Source organism: Varanus komodoensis, unplaced genomic scaffold (assembly GCF_004798865.1).
Source record: "Varanus komodoensis strain SLA01 unplaced genomic scaffold, ASM479886v1 scaffold154, whole genome shotgun sequence".
NCBI classification, from domain to species: domain Eukaryota; kingdom Metazoa; phylum Chordata; class Lepidosauria; order Squamata; family Varanidae; genus Varanus; species Varanus komodoensis.
This window is the reverse complement of record NW_025335449.1, coordinates 43,915-66,513: the sequence shown is the minus strand read 5'-3', so window position 1 is coordinate 66,513 and position 22,599 is coordinate 43,915. Positions and strand designations below refer to the sequence as shown.

Here is a 22,599-nt window from a genome sequence, read left to right as displayed (position 1 = left end):
GATCATTCCAGTCTACATCTTTACTGACAGTCTCAAAGACTCACTCAATGAAAGAGCCACATGTGATAAATGTCAGGTGCTTGAGAGCAGGAAGAACATGGACCAATATTTATTTATTATGATCCCAAGAGAGGTCCGCCTGGCGCCGTCGTTATTTGTTTTTCAGCGCCAGGCTAGGACCTTTTCATTTAAACAATATTTTAACAATGTTTAATATCATCTATAGGTTTTAATTTGCAGCCAGGGTGAATCTGGATTTTAATTGCACTATTTGTATTATGTTTATTTATTGTATGTAAGCTGTCCCAAGGCTCATTCGATACAAAAATTCTAAATAAATAAATAAAAATAAATGGACATTGCTACACGCATCAGGCTAATTATGAGCCAGTGTGGTGTGGTGGTGAAGAGCCTGGGACTGGGACTCAGAGGATCTGGGTTCTAGTCCCCGCTCAGCCATGCAGCCAACTGGGTGACTTTGGGCCAGCCACAGCCTCTCAGCCCAACCTACCTCACAGGGTTGTTGTTGTGGGGATAAGATGGAGGAGGACAATGATGTAAGCTGCCTTGAGCCCTTCGTAGGAAAAAGGCAGGAAATAAAGCCATAAATAAATAAATAAATTACTGCTAGGAGAGGTCTTGTGAGTCTGCATCTTGTCTGCGAGTTGTTGAACATCCAGCTGGTCCTTGTCAGGGGTATACAAGTGAGCCCTGCCAGGTGTTGATTTGTGAGGATCACAGGATGCTTCAGCTTCACAAACTTGATGAAAGAGTACATGAATTCGCAGTGGTGTGTTGTGCTAAGTTTGCAGGCTCCCTTGTGGGTTGAGACTCGATTGGCTGTGGCTCAGAAAAGGTCTGAAAACAAAGTAACTTGCACAGAGCTGGGATGTGAGCACCAAACATGAGCAGACTTCTCCCTGTTTTGCTCCCCAATGGAATGTTCTCCCTGTGGAGCCGCAGCTCCGGGCCACGCTTTCTGCCTCTCATACATTATTTAATTTCTGTACTGCCCAGACAAGCCTGTCCTGGTTAATGGGTGGTATAGAAATTATTATTATTATATTATTATAACATTTCTATGCCGCCCCTTGCCGAAGCCTCGGGGCGGCTTACAACACAATAAGATACATTGAAATACAATAGAACATAATAAATTATCACTAAATTGATTAAATAAATAGATAAGGAGCCCTCTTTTTAACTTGGGCAATCTTCAAAATATCTAGGGGTGGATTTTCCAGCGTATTTTTTGCTGTGGAAATGCAAAGTCTTTTGGAATGACTTGGTCTAGATGGGCAATTAAGCCGGAATAAAAATTGGTTATGATGGGGAAGCTGAAAGCTGCTAGAAGCATGCGGTGATATGACTCAATGCAAGAGCATTTTTGGACACGCTTCAGGAATATGGCCAGCAGCATAGTGGTTCCAGTGTTTAACTGGGGTGTAGGAGAACTGGGTTCAAATCCCCACTTGGCTACAAAGCCCAATGGGAGAGACTTTGGGCCAATAACTCACTCTTAGCCTAACCTACCATATGGGGTTGTTGCGATGATAAAATGGAGATGGGAAGAATTGTGTAAACAATGATTGTAAATTATGTAAATTATATATGCACTTCTTTGCAAGAAAGAAAAAAGGTACCAATAGTGTGGCATAGCAGTTAAGAATTTTGGACTCAGAGTTGGGAGATCTGAGTTCGAGTTTCCATTAGGCCACAAAGCTCTTTGGGTGACTTGTAGCCAGTCACTGTCTCTCCATTTAGCCTACCTCATAGGGTTGTTGTGAGAATAAAATGGAGAGGAAAACCTTATTGGATTTGCCTTGGGGGCCTTCTTGGATGGAAAAGACCCTGTGCCCTCTCTAGCTTTTCTGCATCATTTTAAAACTTAGGTGCCCAGAACTGCATAGAGCCCTCCAGGTGAGGTCTGGCTAGTGCCGAGTTTAGGGAAGCTGGTCCTTCACGTGATTACCCGTGCAGGTGCCCAGTCCTCTTTTGCATCTGGCCACCCTGTCCACAACTGGTATTCAGGGGCCGTCACGAGAACGGACAGGTACAGGAATGGACAGTCGTATCCCATCCCCATTCAGCCACATCTCCTGGCATTCTGCGTTTGCAGTCAGGATGCAGAAGATGCTCAGTCCTGAATCGCCAGACCTTTCATCCCGACGGACCTGGGCTCCCGTGCGAGGAGAGCGCGTGGGAAACACGCTCCATCCCCTGCTTTGCGCACCTGTCTGCCGTCTTGCTCATTTCTGCGAAAGGCGCAGGAGCCCCAGCAGGTGCGGAAAGTTGGCAACCCGGCGGGGATGTCATTGGCACCAGGCGCACCGGGGGCAGAACCGTGTTGCTGCGCGCCGCTCTCACCTTCTTCCAGAAAATACACCTGCCCCGTGGCGAGGGACCCCCTCGGCGGCCAAATCCCCGCCTGGAAACTTTCCAGCGCGCAGGCGCCGCGCCGCGAGCAGCAGGCTCAACAAATGGCTCGAACAGCGCGCAGCTGCGGCGACCGAGCCCGCTCGGTTTCCCCCTCCCGCTTTGTGCTCCGCAGAGGAGGAAGAGGAGGAAGCAAGAGGGATATTTAAGGGTTAAGCTGACAGAGCTGCGCTTCCCAGAGAAGCCGGTGGGAGAGGGTGCGCATGGCCGGGCTGGTGTGGAGAGGTCACCATTTCCTCTTCCTCCTTTTTGTGGGCGAGGGAGGCACTCGGCCTCGGGATCGCTGGCCGCCCGCGCTGCGGCACATGCCCGGGTAAGCGCGCCCTTGCGCTGCGCGGCCCGGGAGGTTGCGCCGGGGCGCGCAGCGCCGTGCACGCGTCCGGGGCACCTTCGTGGCAAGCGCCTCTGGGGCGGGCCGCCGCCGCCGCCGCTCGGGGTCCTGAGCCCTCCGGTGCCGCCCGGGCGTTTCGGGTGTCTTCGGATGCGTGACGGGACGCATCTAAAAGATGCGCGGTGGAAGCGAAGTCTTTTTTTTGCGGTTGGGGAGAGGCGTGTCCATCTGCGCGGTTTTGCGTTAGAGAAATTCCGGGAGCCGCTCGTGCCCTGGGGAGCGGGCGGGACGGTGCGCCGGGTTTTTCTGCAGCTCAAAGCATCGCTGCGAGGAGATGTGAGCGCCCGTCCGCTCCAGCCTGAGAGGGCCTGGGGGCCGAAGCCCCGAGCATCCGGGCTGGGGAATGGCCGGCAGAGGGCAAAGCACCTGCTCAGCTGGCGCAGGGCTGCCCGCGCTCCACACATCCCTGCTTAAATGCCCTGCCGTGAAAAATAGCTTGGGAGCGCCAGCCGTCGTAAATCGGTGCTCTCGGGTGAAGGGAGCTTCGTGGGCAGGGCAGTGCTTTCATATCGCCTGCAGTGCCTGATCCTGACTAACTTGGAAAGCTAAGCAGGGTCAGGCCTGGTTGAAATCTGGATGGGTGACCTGAATGTTGTGAATGGCCCAAAGAGCTTTGGTTAGGGGGTGCATGGAAATGTAGTGTAATAACATTAACAGCACATGTTTAATAGGTGCATCAGAAGAACTCTTATTCCAGGGCAGACGTGTGGTTTGTCCTATCCAGGAGTGGGGTATGTTAGAGGTCTTCTGGATTTTGTGTTACACTCGGTTGCCACCCGTTCCCAGTGAGGCCAGGCCTCATTTGAGGGGACAGCGGCCTCTGAAAGACCACTGGGACCCCACCCCAAATTTTGCCCTATGCTTTTCCGCACAGCCAGGCCAGGACCAAGTGACACAGGAGCCAATTCTGGTGAAACAGAAGATTCTGTTCTGTTAGATTAGCAGAACATCAGATTAGCCAGAATTCTATAGCAGCATCCGATTCTATGGTCAGGAGGGACGTCTTGGTGGTAAGATCTGCTTTGCAGTGAAAAAGGCTTTCTTCCAAAGGTGCTGGACTCTCTTAGAGGTGTTTAAATACATGCTGGACAGGAATGCTTCATCTACATATATCTTTATTTATGTATATAGCTTGTACATCACAGCGGGGCGGGGCAGTCTTGATCAGCTCAAAGCAGAACTTTTCCAAGAAGCAAAATTGACAAAACTTAACCTATCTTTCTTCAAGTTTATCATGAGAAGGCAAGACTTTCTCGAGAGGAATCTTGCTAGGGAAAGTCAAAGGCAGCAAAGTAAAAGTGCCAGGGGGGTGCAGTGGTTAAGAGCATGGGACTGGGACTCAGACGATCCGGGTTCTAGTCCCCGCTCAGCCATGGAGCCAACTGGGAGACTTTGGGCCAGTCACAGACTCTCAGTCCAGCCTACCTCAAGGGTTGTTGTTGGGATAAAATGGAGAGCAGCAGAAGAATTATGAGAATTATGAGAGGAGGAGAATTAAGCTGCTCTGAGTTCTTTAAAAAAAAAGGTGGGATAGAAATCTAATAAGGCTAGATAAGAGGTGGATTGATTCCATAAAGGAAGCCAAATCCTTGAATTTACAAGAGCTGAGCAAGGCTGTGAAGGACAGAGCATTTTGGAAGGGTTTCACTCACTGGGTTCTTAACTCAGAGCCAATTTGATGCCACATAACAACAATGTATTGACACACAGGGATATGTTTGAGAGACTGAGAGAAAGAAATGTGAGAGGACTAATTATTGTAGCAGAGGGGTTGGATTGGATGACCTCTGAGATACCCTTCAGGCATTTTCATTCCATGAATACCATTTGCTTCCTCTCCAGGGTGACTGTGAAGTGGTGATCAATTGCCAGCACTGTTGCCTGGCCCTTTAAAACAACAGCACCAGAACTAATCTGGAGATGGCAGAGTATGAATTTAGGAACTTGTGCCAGCACAGCATGCAGCCTTCGCATGAGATCAAGTCTCTTCCTGTAATTTTAGGAGGAAGGAAGGCAAGGAAAGATTTGCTGGCTCAGCCCAGAAGTCATTCTGATCCGGCCCTGGTGGCTAAGCCTTTGCATTGTATATGCAAGTCCCAGTTCAATCCCTGGCTTTCTCAGGTTGGGTAGAAATCCCTGGAAAACAGCTGCCAGCCAGTGTCAGCAACAGTGGCCAAGATGGACTACAGATTGTCTGCTCAGGATATTGCAAGGTTCTGCCTCAGCCCTTTATTCAGAACCATGAGGGCTGGAAACTTATTTTTAAATTTTAGGTGAAGGACAAAAGCTCACTGGTGGAGCCCTGCTTTGCATGCAGGTACGACACAGATTTAATTCCAGGCATCTCTGGGGGAGGGCGAGGAAAGAGTCTGGCCTGAAAGCACGCGTTCCTGTTGCCAGTCCAAGTGCAGAATATTGGAATCGATAGGCCCAGAGTGTGATTCTGTATTGGGCCGCTTCCGATATACTCCTGGCATCCCACCGCCACCACCACAGTGGGCCACCAGAGGCTGCCTAGGGTCAAAACATGGCTTCTGGATTTATTTATTTTTTAAAAGGGTCTGCATAAGGTCATGCTGGACCCAATGATCCAGGCTCGCCAAAGTATCAGCCACAGCATCATGATGGGCCACCAAGTTGTCCCCAACTTACAATGCTTCCATGAACAAAAACCCTCTAAAAGTCTTATCCCTGACAGCTCTGCTCGGCTCTTCTAAATTCGATATTGTGGCTTCCTTTATGGAGTCAACACATCACTCATTTGGTCTTCCGTTTCTTCTACCTTTGACTTTCCCAAACATAACATCAGCCTTTTAGCTAAGAATCTGTTTCCCTTCCATTTGCTAATTTCATAGGGGGAAAAAAACTCATTTAAAAGAATGTGTACATCAGAGAATGTTAAAGGCTGTTCTGGTTCAAAATTTATCTGAATCATAAGCTCCCCGTGAAAAGAAGCTACTGCTGGGTTTTGCCAGACCATACATTTAAAAAAAGCATTATCTGCATTGCACCTCTAGCAATTAGCTAAATTAAACTATCCTTTATTAGAGAGACATTGCCATGGCCAATAGACATAAAACAAAATTTTTTGCTGAATAAGACCAGCCCAAGATGTATAGATGTAACACACGGGTGCCAGAGAGGTACTCCGCTGATTAGGTCGTGGTACCCAAAGCAGCTCCTCGAATTTCCAAAGGGGCCCAGCGGTCCAAATAGTTCGAGTGTGGAAGTGGTGTGTCCAAATGCTGTGCATACAGCTCCTCAAATGGGCTTTCAAGCTATCAGAATTGTCTGGTGGCTCCCTTGGAAGAGCAATGCCTTCATAGAGATGTGAAGACCCACCAAAATGAATGGGTGTTCGGGCGGCTGAAAAACTTGGGGAAGATCCTTGCTTTTCTTAGGTCATTTTTGTTGGAGGAAAATGAGGGTCTCCCCACCCCGTTTTTCCTGTTGTCCCCATCCCTGGCCCCTAGCGGAAGCTGAATTTTCATTTTTGGTCTTGGCAGATTGGAATTTTGGAATTTTCTTTCTTTGTGTGTCTGTCTCTCAGGAAAAGCCCTTCTCACCGCCAACTCCTCTTGTGAATGAACTTGGTTCCGGGGTTCTCCAGTGTCCCAAAAGCATCCCGCCAATCTTGTTGGACTACCCTGAGAATGGGCAGATAATTCAGCCCGAGGATTTGTGTTGGCCTCCGTGTGTGCCGTGTGCCCTTTCCAAGTTCAGTCCAAGCGAGAGCATCTCTGGGGACTGAGAGAGGGCTGTCATGAAGCACAAAATGGTGCCAGAGAAGGGGAAGAGTCCAAACACAGATTTTCAGGACCGGGCAATGTTGGAACCAAACCTGCAAGAAGGAGGACGGCTGAAGGAGGAAGGCCAAATGGGCCTGGAACCCGGAGTGGCCCTGGGGGGGGGGCAGCAAGGGGAGCATTCCCAGAATCCGAGGCCGGGAATCACCAGGAGTTCAGGAAAAAGGAAGGCCCTGAGCACTGGACAAGTGAACCCGGGGACAGGCGGTTGAAATACCTGGATCCACGTGCCGCTTTGAAGGCGGCGCAGTCCCGAAACTCTGGATGGGGGAAGCTGGAGCAGCTGGAATCGGAGCCCTGGGAGAATGCCAAGGCGTGCCTGGCCTCGTTGGAGGGGGCGGCCCAAGCGTACCGGAGGTTCAAGGGCCTGCCCGACCTCAGCGTGGAGAGCACGGGCAGCTGCAGGAGGGCGGAGGCCCCCGGGGTGGAGGAGATCCTGCGGGAGGACTCGGCCGCCGTGGACGTGCAGCGGACGCTCTTCCGGCAGTTCCGCTACCAGGAGGCCGAGGGGCCCCGCGAGGCCTGCAGCCGCCTCTGGTACCTCTGCCACCGGTGGCTGAAGCCCGAGCGGCACACCAAGGAGCAGATCCTGGAGCTGGTCATCCTGGAGCAGTTCCTGGCCATCCTTCCAGCAGAGATCCAGAGCTGGGTGAAGACCGGCTGCCCTCGGACCTGCGACCAGGCGGTGGCCCTGGCAGAGGACTTCCTCCCCAGACAGCAAGGGACAGAGGTGAGGGAGATTTCCTGAGCCCAACCGGGGGTGGGGGGAAAGTAACATTTGGAAAGCGTTCCTTTTAATTCGCTCTTCCCTAGTTGGCCTTGTTTCTCCTTTGCAGCCTGTTTTTTCACTTGCAAGGAGCCTGGATGGATGACGGCATCCGATGGACGTTCCTCCGGGCGAAGAGTCCGTGATTGTGTTTTAGCTTTTCATTTATCGATGTGGTTGTTAAGTGCTGCTCCTGCATGCTGATTGCTAGCTGCTCTAGAAGTCCTCAGCCTGAACAGTGGGATCTCCCATTCACATTTCTTAGTCAGGAACTCAGTGGAGCAGCTCACACACAAATCCTCGTTCCGTTCCTGCCGTCTCCAGGAGCAGGGCTGGGAAAAAGGCTTTTCGAAAGCTGGATCAGGCCGAGGAGCCGTCCAGTCCAGCATTTGGTTCCTACAGCGGCCAACCTGCTGCCCGTGAAAAAGCCACAAGCAGGACAGGAGGACAACGGCACCCGCTTGCCCATGTTCCCCAGCAACTGGTGCACAGCTCCGTACTGCCTCTGATAGAAGAGGTAGTCTATAGCCATGAGGACTAGCAGCTTTTCCTTATGTAAATACATGAGAGGAGCCATACTGGGTCCAACCAAGCATGCATCTAGTCCAGCAGTTTATTCATACAGTGGCCAACAAGCTGCCCATGGGAAGCCCACAAGTAGGTGGGAAGAGAACAGCACCCTCCCACCCATGATCCCCAGTGCACATGGGCATTGTGCCTCTGATAGAACATAGTCAGTAAGGACTAGTAGCGACTGATAGGGAATGAGTCCTGTCGAGTTCATCCCAATAGGTGGCCGTCACTCCATCTCATGGAAGGGAATCCTGTAACTTAGTTCTGCCCCATCCTTTTATTTGACCAACATTGGGTCAGGCACAGGCTGTGAACCCGGCCTACCTCGCAGGGCTGTTGTTATGAGCATGAGATGGTGAGAGGGAGGAGCTTGAGGCACGCCACCTGAAGTTCATTGAAAGGTGGGATAGAAATATGAGATAAGAAATTTTTCTGTATAAATATAAGGGCAGCATATAAATGCATATATTACTCAATTAAATAGATAAATAAAATACACCCCTACCCATTAGCTTCCCAGACTGACCCCAGGTTCTAGTGTTAGGGAAGGAGGAGAAATCAAGCAGCCAGGAGATAATTTAAATGGTGATAAGGCAGGAGAAGATTATTATTATTATTATTATTACATTTTTATACTGCCCATAGCCAAAGCTCTCTAGGCAGTTGACAGCAATAATCATAGAACCATACACTCAGGTCACCCATCCCACTTCTGCCCAGGCCTGACCCTGCTTAGCTTCCAAGATTAGGCAGGATCAGGCACTTCAGGCTACATGGAAGATTTAAGGAAGCAGCAGCATGTGGGGTCACACTGAGGACCAGTCCTTCTCTTCCCAGGGTGGCCACCCACTCACCCCCTTTCCCTGGTAACTGGTGTACATGCTTACATGTCCTCTGATCCCTGGAGGTAGTGTATGTTCATGAGGACTAGCGGGCATTCACAGCCAAACCTTGTTGTTTTTCAGGGGCCAGGACTGCTCCCAGAAGTGGCCTTGAGTTTCCCCACAGCCGAGCAGCCTCCGTCGGTTGTGGAAGAGAAAGAGCTTTGCTCTGAGGTTAAACAGGAATGTGATGGTGATATCGAATCGGAGGGTAAGGGTTCCCTGTGCACTTCGTTTTGGGGATCTCTCCTGGTTTTTATGGGTGTGGCTTTGTCTTTGGTCACATCGAACAGGCTAAGCCAGGCAGCTGGACTTGGTAAGCAACTCTCTCACAGCTCTGATCTGTGCTTTTTTGCTCTTAAGGAGAGAGTGTGGTGTAGTGGTTAAGAGCACCAGACTGGGACTCAGGCAATCTGGGTTCTAGTCCCCGCTCAGCCATGGAGCCAACGGAGTGACTTTGGGCCAGTCACAGACTCTCAGCCCAACCTACCTCACAGGGTTGTTGTTGTGGGGCTAAGACTGTGAGCAGGAGGAGGCAAATGATGTAAGCCGCTTTGAGTTCTTTGTAAGAAAAAAGAGTGAGCTATAAATTTAATAAATAAGCTTTACTCCTCCCACTTGTATGAGTGGCTGGGATAGCTTGGCGTTTTATCCAATGACTCTTGATAGCTCTTTGTGCCCAAACAAGCCAGGATTCATAAGCCAGCTTTAAACCAAGTTATGTCTGGCTTATGAATCCTCATGCATTGGGGAAGCGCATGGCCGTGTGTGCAGATGCATGAATATTTGTGTGGGTGTGTTGGCAGTAGCATCATATGTTCATATACCATTAGTGGGGTGGACTTGCCCCCGCTGTGCTCATCTGGAATAAATTCTGCCCGGTGCCCCCCCCCCAAAAAGCACTCCCCAGTTCTGCATTTAAAAGAGCTTTGCTTTTTGGTGCTTCCGAGATCAACCTTGCAACTAGGCGAAGCCAGAAATGCTCCTCTTAGCACTTGACCTGAGCAGTAAAGGATGGTGCTTGGATGTAATAAGGGGGATTCTCTCCCCGCCTGCTCCCAGGCCTCTGGTAGCCTGCAGTCAAAAGACAGAGCTTGGAAGGCGAGCAGACGGGACTATCGTGACACTGCCAATGAATCAACCTGGCGCGGTTCTCCTGTCTTCTCTCGCCGCACGGGTTGCCCGTTGTCCAAAGAAAGACAAAGCAGCGGTGGGAAAACCCAAGAGGGTTGTGACTTACTTGAAGTAGGATGGCAGCCTCATTTGGTTGCACCCAGAGATGCTGGCCAAGAACCCGGCCTGGCCATGGCCGGTCAGAGTTTGTAGACCAGCTGAGGGGCTTCTAGTGTAGGAAATGGGTGCTTGGGTTACAGGGATCCTAGTCCCATGGTGGGCAGGGCAAGCCGCAACAGCAAAAATAACCCACATGAATTCATCTCAGGGTGCAATCCAGTACATTTTGACACAGACAAATGTCCTGTAATTCCTAGCATCCTCCCATTCATGGCTGGCTGGGGGATGCTGGGAGCTGTAGGACCTTCTTTCTGTCTGCACTTGTGAAACAGACCTTGGGGTGCTTGTTGACTGCAGGCTGAGTGTGAGCCGGCAGTGTGGAGCAGCCGTTAAGGAAACGGAAGCGACCCTGGGATGCATAGCCAGAAGTGTGGCTTCCAGATCTAGGGAGGTGTTGATACCGCTCTGCACAACTCTGGTGCGCCCACAACTGGAGTCCTGCATCCGGTTCTGGGCTCCACATTATAGGAGAGACTTAGCTAGGTCAGACTCGGTTCTGCGCAGGGTCACAAGACTGGTAGCCGGAGGGATTGAGGGAACTGGGTCTTTTCAGCCTGGAGAAGGGGAGACTCAGAGGGGATCTTTTAGCAACCTGTAGGTATGTGAGGGGATGTCGTGTGGAGGAGGGCCGTGACCTGTTCTCCCCATGGTGGAGGGCAGGACACATCCCAGTGGGGCAAAGCTCAAGGAACCGGGCTTCAGGGTGGATGTCAGGAAGTACTTCCTGATGGTTAGGACCCCTAGGAGATGGAATGGGCTCCCAAGGGAGGTGTGGGGGGGGGGGGGCCATCGGTGCAAGAAAAGATTGGACAACCACACGTTGGGGGTTACATGAGCGGAGCCGGCTGGAGCCTGAGGTCAGACTAGATGGCCCAGGAGACTCCTTCTGACTCACTTTTTTCCATGTTTCTATGTCTAGCTGGAGAATACGCAGTTGTGGGGCTTTTTCCTGTCTAACCTGGATGGGTTCATTTGTTGTTGTTGAGTTGCAAAGTTGTGCCTGACCCATCATGACCCCATGGACAACATTCCTCCAGGCCTTCCTGTCCTCCACCATCCCCCAGAGTCCACCCAAGCCCACCCCCACTGCCCCAGCGACCCCATCCAGACACCCCATCCTCTGCCGCCCCCTTCTCCTGTTGCCAGCCATTTTCCCCAGCAGCAGGCTCTTCTCCAGGGAGTCCTTCCTTCTCATTAGGTGGCCAAAGTATTTGAGTTTCATCTTTGTTTGCTGGCCTTCTTAGGAGCAGTCAGGGTTGATCTCCTCTAGGACTGACTGGTTAGAGAGGTGGGTTCATGCCCTATAGTAAAAGGGGTATTTCAAGGTTTCGGAGTGGGGGAGGAGAAAAGCTGGGGCGCAACCAAGGATAAGTGTGTGGGGGGAAAAGGGCTTGGGCCACTCAAGCCCTGGTGGACCGGACGAGGGTCCCTTGGACAAGCCCCCCATCGGGCTGACTTTCGGCACCCTGAGAGGATTTCAGCCGTTTCTGAAGGGACTTTCCCCTGATGGAGCAGGGCTGTCCTTACAGCTTTCCTGTGGCTTTTTGGCCCCTTGACTGTCTTTTTTCCCCCAACAGGGGATGAGTGGATGCTGGAAACCAGGCAAGGGGACCCTCCGCTGACAGAAGGCTCCTGGGGAAGGCTCCGCTGGCCCCGAGAGGACGGAGAGCCCTCGGCGAGTTGCGAGGACGGCTCGGGGAGGGAGGACTGCCCGGAGCAAAGGGTGGCCGGCCACCTTCCTCCGGCCGGGGAGGGCGAGGAAACGAGCCAGGCTGTCGTCGTCAAGAGGAGGCGTAGGAGCCGGGGCAAGAAGACCTGCGGCGTGTGCGGGAAGACCTTCAGCCGCAGCACGGTGCTGGCCGCCCATCAGAGGACCCACACGGGGGAGAAGCCCTTCATGTGCCAGAGCTGCGGGAAGTGCTTCAGCTTCAAGTCCACGCTGGTGGCGCACGAGAGGACGCACACGGGGGAGCGGCCCTACACCTGCGACAAGTGCGGGAAGAGCTTCACCGTCAGCTCGGTCCTCACCCGGCACTACCGGGTCCACGTGGAGAAGGAGCTCTTCCGCTGCTCCGAGTGCGACAAGAACTTCACCCAGAAGTCGCAGCTGCTCAACCACCAGAAGGTCCACGTGCGGGAGAAGCCCTTCAAGTGCGCCCAGTGCGGGGAGGGCTTCAGCCGCAGCTCCAGCCTCAAGAAGCACGAGGGCTCCCACACGGGCGAGAAGCCCTTCAAGTGCCCCGACTGCGAGAAGTCCTTCAACACGTCCTCCCAGCTGGTCAAGCACCACCGGGTGCACACGGGCGAGCGGCCGTACACCTGCTCCGAGTGCGGCAAGAGCTTCAGCCAGTGGCAGATCCTCATGGTGCACCAGAGGACGCACACGGGCGAGAAGCCCTTCAAGTGCGCCACCTGCGGGAAATGCTTCTCCGACCGGGCCGTCCACATCCGGCACCAGAAGGTCCACACGGGGGAGCGGCCGCACCAGTGCGCCACCTGCGGGAAGAGGTTCACCCACCGCACGGTCCTGGTTAAGCATCAAAAGATCCACGCCAGGGAAGCGCTAAACTTGCTCCGACTGGAGGAGCAGCAGCAGCCACCACCACCACCACCATCATCCACGGATGTCCTGGAGCATTCCCAAAATCCTTGACGGGGGGGGGGGAGGTTGGCCACAGGCGAGCCGTTTACTCAAAGAGTGTGGAACATGTGGCCTTACAAATAATCTGGCATTGTAGCTCCTTTCAGCCTGGAGGGCCAGTAGATGATGGGAGATGTAGTGCTTGGGTATGATGGCACGTGTAGTCCACCGACCTCTGCAGGCCGCATGTTCCACACCTCAGGGTAACCAGCTGCAGTGTGAGCTTGTCACGCCACAGGAGGCCTCTGGGGGCATGCGCTTGTGCACACGAGCGCGCTGATCACGCCGCATCATGCTCCCAGCTCTGAGCAGGGCGGCGGCAGCGGCAGAAAAACGTTCTTTCTTCCACCTGTGATTGGACCCTGCAGATTCGGCCTCCGAAGTCCCCACACGCCGCTGCCCCGTTTCCGTGAGACAAGAGGTTCCGCGTCGCACCCCCATCAGCAACTCTCGGCTTGGCGACCAAAGGGCTGGCGGGGTTGTGGGGTCCATCTGCGACGCCAGCCATTTGGGGGTCCACGTCCTGAAGCTATGCACTTTGGTGAATGAAGACTCCTTTAACCGGGGGCAAGCGAGTCCTTCGGCTTTATGCATGTGCATTGGCTCGTAGTAGGTAGTATATTTCGACAGGAAGGGGAGGAAAAAGGCATTAGGGTTTTTTTCTTTGTTCAGTTCTACCTTTCATTGTGTCCTTGTGCCATCCTGCTTGTGTGGAGTGGAATTTCTCTCTTAATTTCTGGCTCTAGGGGCTGGCACCAGCCCGTTTGCTCTCCTAATCCTTAAATAAGAAGACACTGTATATCATAGAAATGAATTAAAAATGAGAAGTGCCTAATCAGGATCTTGTCTGTGTGAGGATTTCCTGTGCCTGCTGCGTTCATTAATGGTGGAACCGAGATGCTGAGGATACTGGGAAATTCTGCTCCTGGGACTGACTGGGTATCATTTCCAGTTATCGGAGCTATAAGGAATGATGGAATCTAAGGGTCGGAAAGGAACTTGGCAGTCATCACACTGGGATCCTGGTCAGTGCAGGAAGCTTGCATCTCTGAAATGCTTTTTGACAAATTTAGCAGGAGAACCTTTATGGTAACGTATCTCAGGGGGCTGGACTTCTTCCAGCCCATGGGTCAAGTTCCCTTTTAGAGAAGCTCTGAGGGAAATTTCTGCGTGGTGCTGTGATGAGAATTCTAGTCTCCACTTGGCTACAAAATTTACCCAGTTATTCGGGCCTGTCACAGGCTCTGCTTAACCTACCTTGTATGGTTGTAGTGAAGATAAAAGTAGAGAGGAGGAATATTGATATAAGCTGCCTTGGGTTCTTTGCAAGAAATAACTATCCATCTATAATATAATATGATTATAATGCTATAGTCTACATTATTATAAACAAGCAAGAATTATATTACAAATTCGTTAATGATTTCATTTTTTATATCAGTTAGCCAATCAGTTTATTGCATTTATTATTATTATTATTATTATTATTATTATTATTATTATTATTATTACTACTACTACTACTACTACTACATTTCTATGCTGCCCCTTGCCGAAGCCTCGGGGCGGCTTACAACACAATAAAATACATTGAAATACAATAGAACATAAGCCATAGGCCATCACAAATTAACAAGGTAAAACACTGAATTAACAAAACAATAAACATATTAAAACATAATACTAAAAGACAGACCGGGTGTGATTCAGGAGAGTGTCCTAGTTCTTAACTTTTTAGCGGCAAGAGCAAAAAGAGACTCGGCAAGACACAATGCTTGATGACAAAAACACGAACTTTTCAGGATCAGAGAAGGCATTCTCATTTTTATATCATTGCATAGCCAAAGCGCTCTGGGTGGTTTACAACACTAGAACGAACAGCAAAGGTAGGACAGGAATGGAAGACGAGAAAGGTCAAAAGGACCTGCGTGCTTTTGCTTAAAGCTGTTTACCTGCCGAGACCTAAAACTTAGGAGGAGAAGCAGGTGAATTGAGATGCCACCAAATGACTGGGGAAAAGGGGGTCAGAAAGGGGGCACAGCCTTCCCGAGAACCAAGGAGGGGCAGGTTTGGCCCCCGGAGGGCTGGATTTGCTGCCGCTGGGATAGGCCCTCCCTGCCATGATTCTACCATGGAAGGCCGGAAACTCACTGGGGAATTCTGCCATCCCTACAATAATATGGGAAGAGTCAGGCACAAGTGTCTCTTCTCCCCGTTCCCAGAAACCAGGTCCCTCACACCCCTGCTTTTTTCCCACTCCGCCCCCCCCCCACAGTGGTTTCTCAAGGCTTGTATAGCCTTCCCCCACCCCCCAGAAGCCCCATCCACCATGGCTAATGGGTGTGGAATAATTAGGATCGTTACATAAACATGGTAGATAGCTGGTGTGGAGGATTAGAGCAAGCAAAGAGATCTTTGGGGTTGATTTCCCAACTCTTGAATTTCTGTTCTACATGACTAGGTGTTTCTTGGCTTCAGGATTCACCCTGTAACTTCAGGATTCTGCCCCTTTCTTTGTCCTGGGCTGATCGTTTTACTTTTCTCCTTTAAAAAAAAATATTGATTATAAATTGCAGGAACCCTGCTGTATTAAAATGTTTGTGGCATGGAGCCGAGCAGTGGGACTGACCCAGTGGGATTTATTATTATTATTATTATTATTCATTTCATTTCTATACCGCCCATAGCCGAAGCTCTCTGAGTGGTTTACTTAAAAGTGGGATGAGCAAGATTTACTTCTGAGTAGACCTGTGTAGGACAGCATGGTTACAATCAAAGAATAAGGGTAAGGCACAGTTCTTAAGGCAACCTGGAATAACTACCTAGCACAGCTGTCTTTGGATTAGCATGGCCATGTTGGGAAGAAAAGATGACCCCACAAGAAATCCAACACAATTCTGCTCCCAGCTCCTGCCCTCTTGCCCCTGCTTTGGAGCCCTCCCTCTGCAGAAGGCGCAGCAGCCCTGCCAGGAAAAAATTTGGCAACCTCCCTACCATCATTGCAAAGCTCCCATCCTGAGTCCCTGGACATATTCATTTTGTTGCTCTGCCAGTTGTGTTTTGGCTTACCCACCCTGTCACTGGGGGGAAAAATCAGCTGTTCTTGCATTGTGCTTTATGCATCTATTAAATGCGGAGCAGCTTTCCCGGATACTCTTCCCAATTCTTCCCCGTTCTTGTATTTCAGAAAAAGTCCATCCTGTTTTTCATTTTAAAATGAGACCCAGAGGGATTAACAGATGAAATCTTGCTAAAAGTCTCCTAAAACAGAGCAATGCCGCAGTATTAAAACAATCCATCTCTTTAAACCTGGGATCCTTGGTGTTGGACGGGATATAAAAGTTTTAAATAAATAAACGGAAAGGCACGGCTCTTCACTATACTCCAAGGATCCGATGAACGCGGGTTACACGGTCTATAGAAAAGTAAGCACAAGTTTATTCGCGTTCAAAGTGCCACAAGATGGAAAGGGAAGGAGCCAGGCAGAAAGCGGGGTAAGGGGGAGCGAAAGAGCCCGGCGTAGAGACCAGAAAAGGAAAAACGACTGGCAGGGATGGAGAAGGGAGAGGAAAACTGCAGGGCAGAGACGCAGACAGGAGAGAAAGATCCGGGCGAGCGACCACAAAAGGAGAGGAAGAGGGCTTATATTTGTCAAGATGTTACGTTAAACAAGAAAAACTTTTCTTTAACTGGGACTGGGAGCGGAGAGCTGCGCGGGCGCCACGCTGAGGACCCGCTGCGCCTGTCCAGCTCCGGCAAAGGGGCTGCGTTTCTCCCTCTGGGGCGCAGCGGCTCCAAGGCCCATCGGGAAAAGCAGCCCCAGATCGGGAGACAAACAGCAGCCGGCTAGTCCTCAGTGTCGTCCTCCTCCTCCTGCTGTTCTTGGACTGGGAGGCGCTCTGGGAAGGGTTAAGCCGACAGAGCTCCGATTCCCAGAGTGGACGCGCCGCTTGGCCGGAGGAGAGCGGTGCGTGCCCGGGCGCGCCTCTCCGCTTGGCGTGGAGGCGCCGCGGCTGCGCGTGTCTTTTGTGCGTGAGAGCGGCAGCGCTCGCGTGTCTCCCGCCGCTCCTTTCTGCGCTGCCGGGGATCGCGCGGCCCCGGGCTCTTGGCTCGGGAATCGCGGCGGGGGCGGCCCGCCTTGCCCGTGCGCGCCTCGGTCCGGGGACGGAACTGCAGGGGGCGCCCGGGGCCCGGGGCCGGGCCGGCTTCCTCGGGTGAGTGTGCAGACGAGACGCTTGTGTGCACGCGGCTTCGCCCTGCCCGGGTCCAAGGAGGCGGCGGCGGCGGCACCGCCTGGGCCCCGGCGCGGGCAAAGAGATCTCCTTGCGCTGGTTACGCTATTAAGCAATATCCAAAGAATGAGGAGAATTGGGCTGGGCTGGGCTGGGCTGGGCTGGGCTAGCTAGGCTGGGCTGGATTAGACTAGACCGGGCGGCCGCGCGTGCTGGGTAAGAGTCGCATGTCCTGGTTAAATCCGCCCATGGCCCGCCCGTCCCTGCCTAGGGCCTTCCAGACTACAGCGCCCATGAGCCCCAGCCAGCAGGGCCGGTGACCGGGGATTATGGGATCTCACCGGCGGGCGGGCGTTAGTTTGGGTAGATGCACGGAGGGAAGGGCGCCGGGCTACGCTCAACTGTGGTTCGGGTCCGCCTTGCCATTGTGTCCGCTTCGCACGTTGCAAGTGGCAGGAGGTTGGCGGCGGGGAAAATGGAGAGGAGGCCGGTGAGGGAAGGAAGCCGCTGGCGGGCCTGGAGAAATGCCCACCGGAGCTTAACGCAGCCTTGCAGACATTGGGGACTTCAACTCCCATCAACCCCAGCCAGCATCGCCGGAGGCCAGGTGCAACCCATATCCAGTCTTGTATATGCGCAAGGAAGGCGCCCTATTGAACTTGGTGGACGTGACGATTGCGTAGACTGGCCTGGGATTGTATCGTGTAAACCGCTTTTGACCAATTAAAAATGTGCCCCTCGTTTACTTGAAAAGTAGAGTTAGAAAAAAGTGTATGAAAACAGTTTTAATGCAGGTCCAGCTAGGAATGGGAAGAGGGCAAATACCCTCTTAGAAGAGGCATCCTCTCCTCTGTGTGGGTGGACATGCGCACATGTGTGTGGAAGAGAGAAAACCTCTTCTTAGATCCAGCTGTGTATCTCTAAAATTTCAGGCTGCTTGTTCCTTAATTAATTGATGCAAACATATTAAAGTCACAATTTAAATTTCCTTACAATTATTTTTAAATAACTGCAGAAGAAACCAATGGACAGATGGATGTGTGCTTAATTTCCTAAGAGCACCATCCTAGGCAAGTTTAAACAGAAAAAGACCTACATTTTCCCGGCCTGTTTCTGCCTAGATTTGCCTGCAATTGCATCTCAAGATTTCTTTAATGCAGAAGAGACCCCAAGTATGAATTCTGCCTCTTCTCCCTCACTCTGACTCAGAGATAAGAAGTGGGGGATTATGAATAAAATGTAAATAGGATCAGAATCCTTGGAAGTGCTTAAATGCACTTTAGGCATTCTTCAGAGGAAAGCCCCATTCAGTGCAATGAGCCTTACCCCAAAGAAAGTGCTTCTAGGATCACATCTTCGGAGTCAAGAGGAAATGGGCATGTTCAGAAACTGTCCAGAGAGCTTTGGCTATGAGGCAGTGTAGATATGAAATAAGTATAAGTATTTATTATTATGGCACCGTCGTTACTGGTTTTTCGGCGCCAGGTAAAGGCCTTTTTATTTAAACATCATTTCAATTGTTAAAACATATGATCTGGCCAGGGCAACTTCTTCTTCCTTCTCTTTCTCCTCCTATATTTTTATTTTATACTGATAATTTTAATTTTATATTTGTAAATCAATGTATTTTTATATTTAATGGTAATTTATTATGTACTATTGTATTTCAATGTATTTTATCATGTTGTAAGCCGCCCCGAGGTTTCGGCAAGGGGCGGCATAGAAATGTTATAATAATAATAAAATAATAATAATAATAATAATAATAATAATGATAAATATAATTATAATAATGCACACATGGTAACATGGGGTGCACCTATTTGTGCTATGGAGCCAAACCTAGAGCCCAGAAGGAGCCCAGCCCTTCAGAGTTTACTGGTGAGCTCTGCCCCTTTTCCTCTGACCACCAACCGTTTGGTGGTTTTCCTGCTTTTGTGCCGTTTCCCCCGTTCTCGAAGCTTGAAATTCTTCTCCTAGGGCTTAGTTACAGGCCGAGGAGCTTTCTTTAAACTAAAACAGAGTAGTACTTAGGGTGTTTTGCTCCCACTGCTTTGCCTACGGCAACCTTTCCAAAGTGGAATCCAGCTCTCAGGCTGGAAAAGCCTCAGCTCTTCTGTAGGCCAGGCATTCTGGGACCGGGTCACTAGAGAATGGAAGGAACGGCTCACTGAATTTTTATTATTTATTTATTAAAACGTTTTTATGCCGCCCCATTCGCCGAAGCCTCAGGGCGGCTCACAACAATAAATTAAGAGAATAACAATTAAAATATATACATTAGAATAAAATAAGCCGCCCTGGCCAAATAAAATTCAATAGTATTAACATTTAAAATGCTGCTTAAATAAAAAGGTCTTTGCCTGGCGCCGAAAAACAAACAACGACGGCGCCAGGCGGACCTCTCTGGGGAGCGCATTCCATAACTTTCAGTCCATTCCATTGACTATTTGCTTTTCAAGAAAAGGACACACATCTCCCTGCTTGTGGAAAGCTAGCATGGAAGTCAGAGGCCAAGGTTATAACTTCCTTCCAAACATGTTATGTTTGCATGAACAGAATTCTTGACTCAAAGAGGTGCCCATTTATCCAGCGAATGCCCTCCCTGCTGTCTAGATACTGAAATCTCATGCATGTTCAAGCACACCCAGAGGTAGAGTCTTCAAGAGCCTTTAATGAAATTCTGATGTCCATTGCAACTACCAGTCATTGCTCAACTTTGGGTCCCTCCCAGACAGTGTTGGACGACAAACCGCATCACCCCCAAATCTTTGTCCTTACTGTCTGGGGATAGTGGGAGTTGTAAGTCCAACATCATGTGACAAGGACCCAAAGTTGGGAAAACTGGGATATTGATTACATGTTTCTTATGTTACAGCTACATGTCTAGAAAACCGAAGAACTGGCAATTCGGCTTTCTCAAATGACATATGCTGCCTTCACTTGCCTTAACCTTATTTTTACTAACCTGACTGCAATATCATCCATCAAATATATCTTCAGTTTGCAAAATATTATCGTAGGCCAAAAGGTCAAAAGTCCTAGTATTCCCAGCCGTCGGGATTGTAGGATTGTTTCCTGCTTTAACATGCATAGGGTAACATCCCTACTTCAACAATGCATTTTAAAACCTGCTATTAAAATAAGCACTTATAAAGTTGGCTGCTAGCTGGAACAGTCTGATAAAATGCACTCCCTTTTCATTCTCACAAAAGAGCCTTTCTGTCTCTAATATGAGGAGAAGATCTTAAGATGGGGCCTTCTCCAGTCTAGCCCTTGAAAAACTGTTGATCTTTCGTTCTCCAAAACTGTAGGGTTTTCTATTTGCATATTCTGGTAAGGTTTAATCAATTCATGTTCCAGGTTTAATTGAGGAATCAATATTAAGATTGCATTAATTGGTTGTAAACTTTATTTTCTGTCCAAATGGGGTTTCTCACCTTGGTTTCATGGCATCCTAGAGTTGGAAGGAGCTTAGAAGGCCATTGAGTCCAACCCCCTGCTAGTGCAGGGCTCCCAGTTAAACCATCCCTCTCAGATGGCTGCCCAGTTTCTTTCTGAATGTCCCTGGTGTGGGAGAGCCCACCACCTTCCTGGGTCATGGGTCCCTTTGTCCTACCACTCAACAGTCCAAAGGTTCTTCCTGTCCAAATCTTCATTCCTGTAACTTCAGCCCGTTATTCCATGACCTGCACTTTGGGATGACTGAGGACAGATCCTGGCCCTCCTCTGTGTGACAGCCTTTCAAGGATGTGAAAAGTGCCATCATATCACAGCCGAATGGAGCTGTCATGGAGAGGAATTTTGGAGGGCTTTCATTCATAGGGACATGCCATGAGCAGAGCCAGCTGGAGCCGGGGGTCAGACTAGATGTCCCGGGAGACCCCTTCTGACTCGCTGTTTCTGTGTCACCATAGGTCCAAAACAACATGATGACACATAATGACAACATTCTGTTTCCCTCAGTCTTCTCTTCTCGAGGCTAAACATGCCCGGTTCTTTCAGTCCCTGGATCACCCTTGTTGCCTTCCTCAGAAACTTTTCCAGTCCTCTGCTAGGATTGAGCCTAGAAGATTCCCCTTGCAGGAATTCAGTACCATGACAAGTCCGGACAGCTCCTTGTGGACGCTTGGAACCTCCCTTGGTCCAGGACGAAGGCGAAATATCAGAACCACTTTTTCAGAACTGGAGGTTTTGAACTGTGGACCAAATCTGGCCCACTTGGTAGCAAAGTGTCTCTCTCCGGTGTTCCAGTGTGACCCAGTGCCGTTTCTTCAACCTCTGTCATTTGGTGGTTTCCCAGTTTTCTCTTCCTCCCTGGTGGAGTAGAAATAGTTCTACAGTTGAATTATTGGGATTAAGATCTTTACTGGTATTTTATTTATTTATTTATTTATTTATTTATTTATTTATATTTTTCGATGTATATCCTTCCTTTTTCCTACAAAGGGCTCAAGGCAGCTTACATCATTCTCCTCCATCTTATCCCCACAACAACAACAACCCCGTGAGGTAGGTTGGGCTGAGAGTCTGTAACTGGCCCAAAGTCACCCAGTTGGCTCCATGGCTGAGCGGGGACTCGAACCCGGATCGCCTGAGTCCCAGTCCCATGCTCTTAACCACTACACCACACTGGCTCTATTGTTTTTATTGTAATGTTTTATGCAGTATTGTAACCCTCTGAGAGAGTTTTGGCTATTGGGTGGACTAGCGATGAAAAAAAGTAGCAATAATCATTCTATTTTTGAAATTCTGGCATTCTCTGGTGGTTTCCAAGCTTTTGTGCAGTTTTTTTTTCTTCATTCAAAAATGCTGAAATGCTTTTCTGGAGGATTTGGAGTTATTCTCCAAAACTGAATTTGGCCTTTGGGCTAGAAGAGGTAAATGAATGGGAGTGAAGAAAATCTCTCTTTTTTTCCCTTTTAAGCTGATTGGTCTGAATGAAATTATGTGGAAAAACCCTAGTTCTGCTGTAGAGGGCTTAATCCCCTGTATCCCTGTTAAAGGAGCTTCGGCATTACAGATCGGTAGTGCCACTGCACTGGCTCAAAATACTGATATTTTACAGATTACCTTTCCTAATTCTGACCATCCTAGTATTTAAAATGTGTGGCTCTGTAGAAAATTTTCCCCCTTAGGAAAACCACATATGGTCAGGCCTTTTTGGTGGTGGCCTCCTAGCTCTGGAAATCTCTTGGTGTAGAGATTTGTTTGTCTGCCTCACTACTGTTGCTGAAGCATTAGATCAAGGCCTATTTGCGCAGGCTCTTGAGATGTATGTAGGAAATCACCCTTTTTATTTTTATTTTTGGATAGATTAATTCCATAAATGGGTTTGGTTGTCATGCATTATACTTTTGTGATTTTTAGCTTGTAATGTTGTTTAACTGTGGTATTGAGTTTTTTATAGCTTGCTAACGGCCCTGGACTCTTTTGTGGGGAAGCTTGGGATAAAAATTCAATCCAGCCAAATTGAGAAATATTCCTCTCTTGCCTTTCAGATGTGATTTTCAAGGCTTCACATAAGATGATTTAAAAAAAAATAGCACTAGTGCTCACAATATTGAAAGACATACATAA

At 49.8% G+C, this 22,599-nt stretch overlaps 1 protein-coding gene across 1 annotated transcript in view; it reads left to right on the top strand.

Moving 5' to 3' along the window:
- Positions 1–22,599, top strand: part of LOC123021054 — a 61,129-nt gene that overhangs the window by 29,447 nt on the left and 9,083 nt on the right. The window contains exons 9-11 of the mRNA XM_044425449.1: positions 6,480–7,363; positions 8,938–9,064; positions 11,724–12,784. Of these exons, the coding sequence (XP_044281384.1) occupies positions 6,480–7,363; positions 8,938–9,064; positions 11,724–12,784 (2,072 nt within the window). The remainder of the gene's footprint in view (positions 1–6,479; positions 7,364–8,937; positions 9,065–11,723; positions 12,785–22,599) is intronic.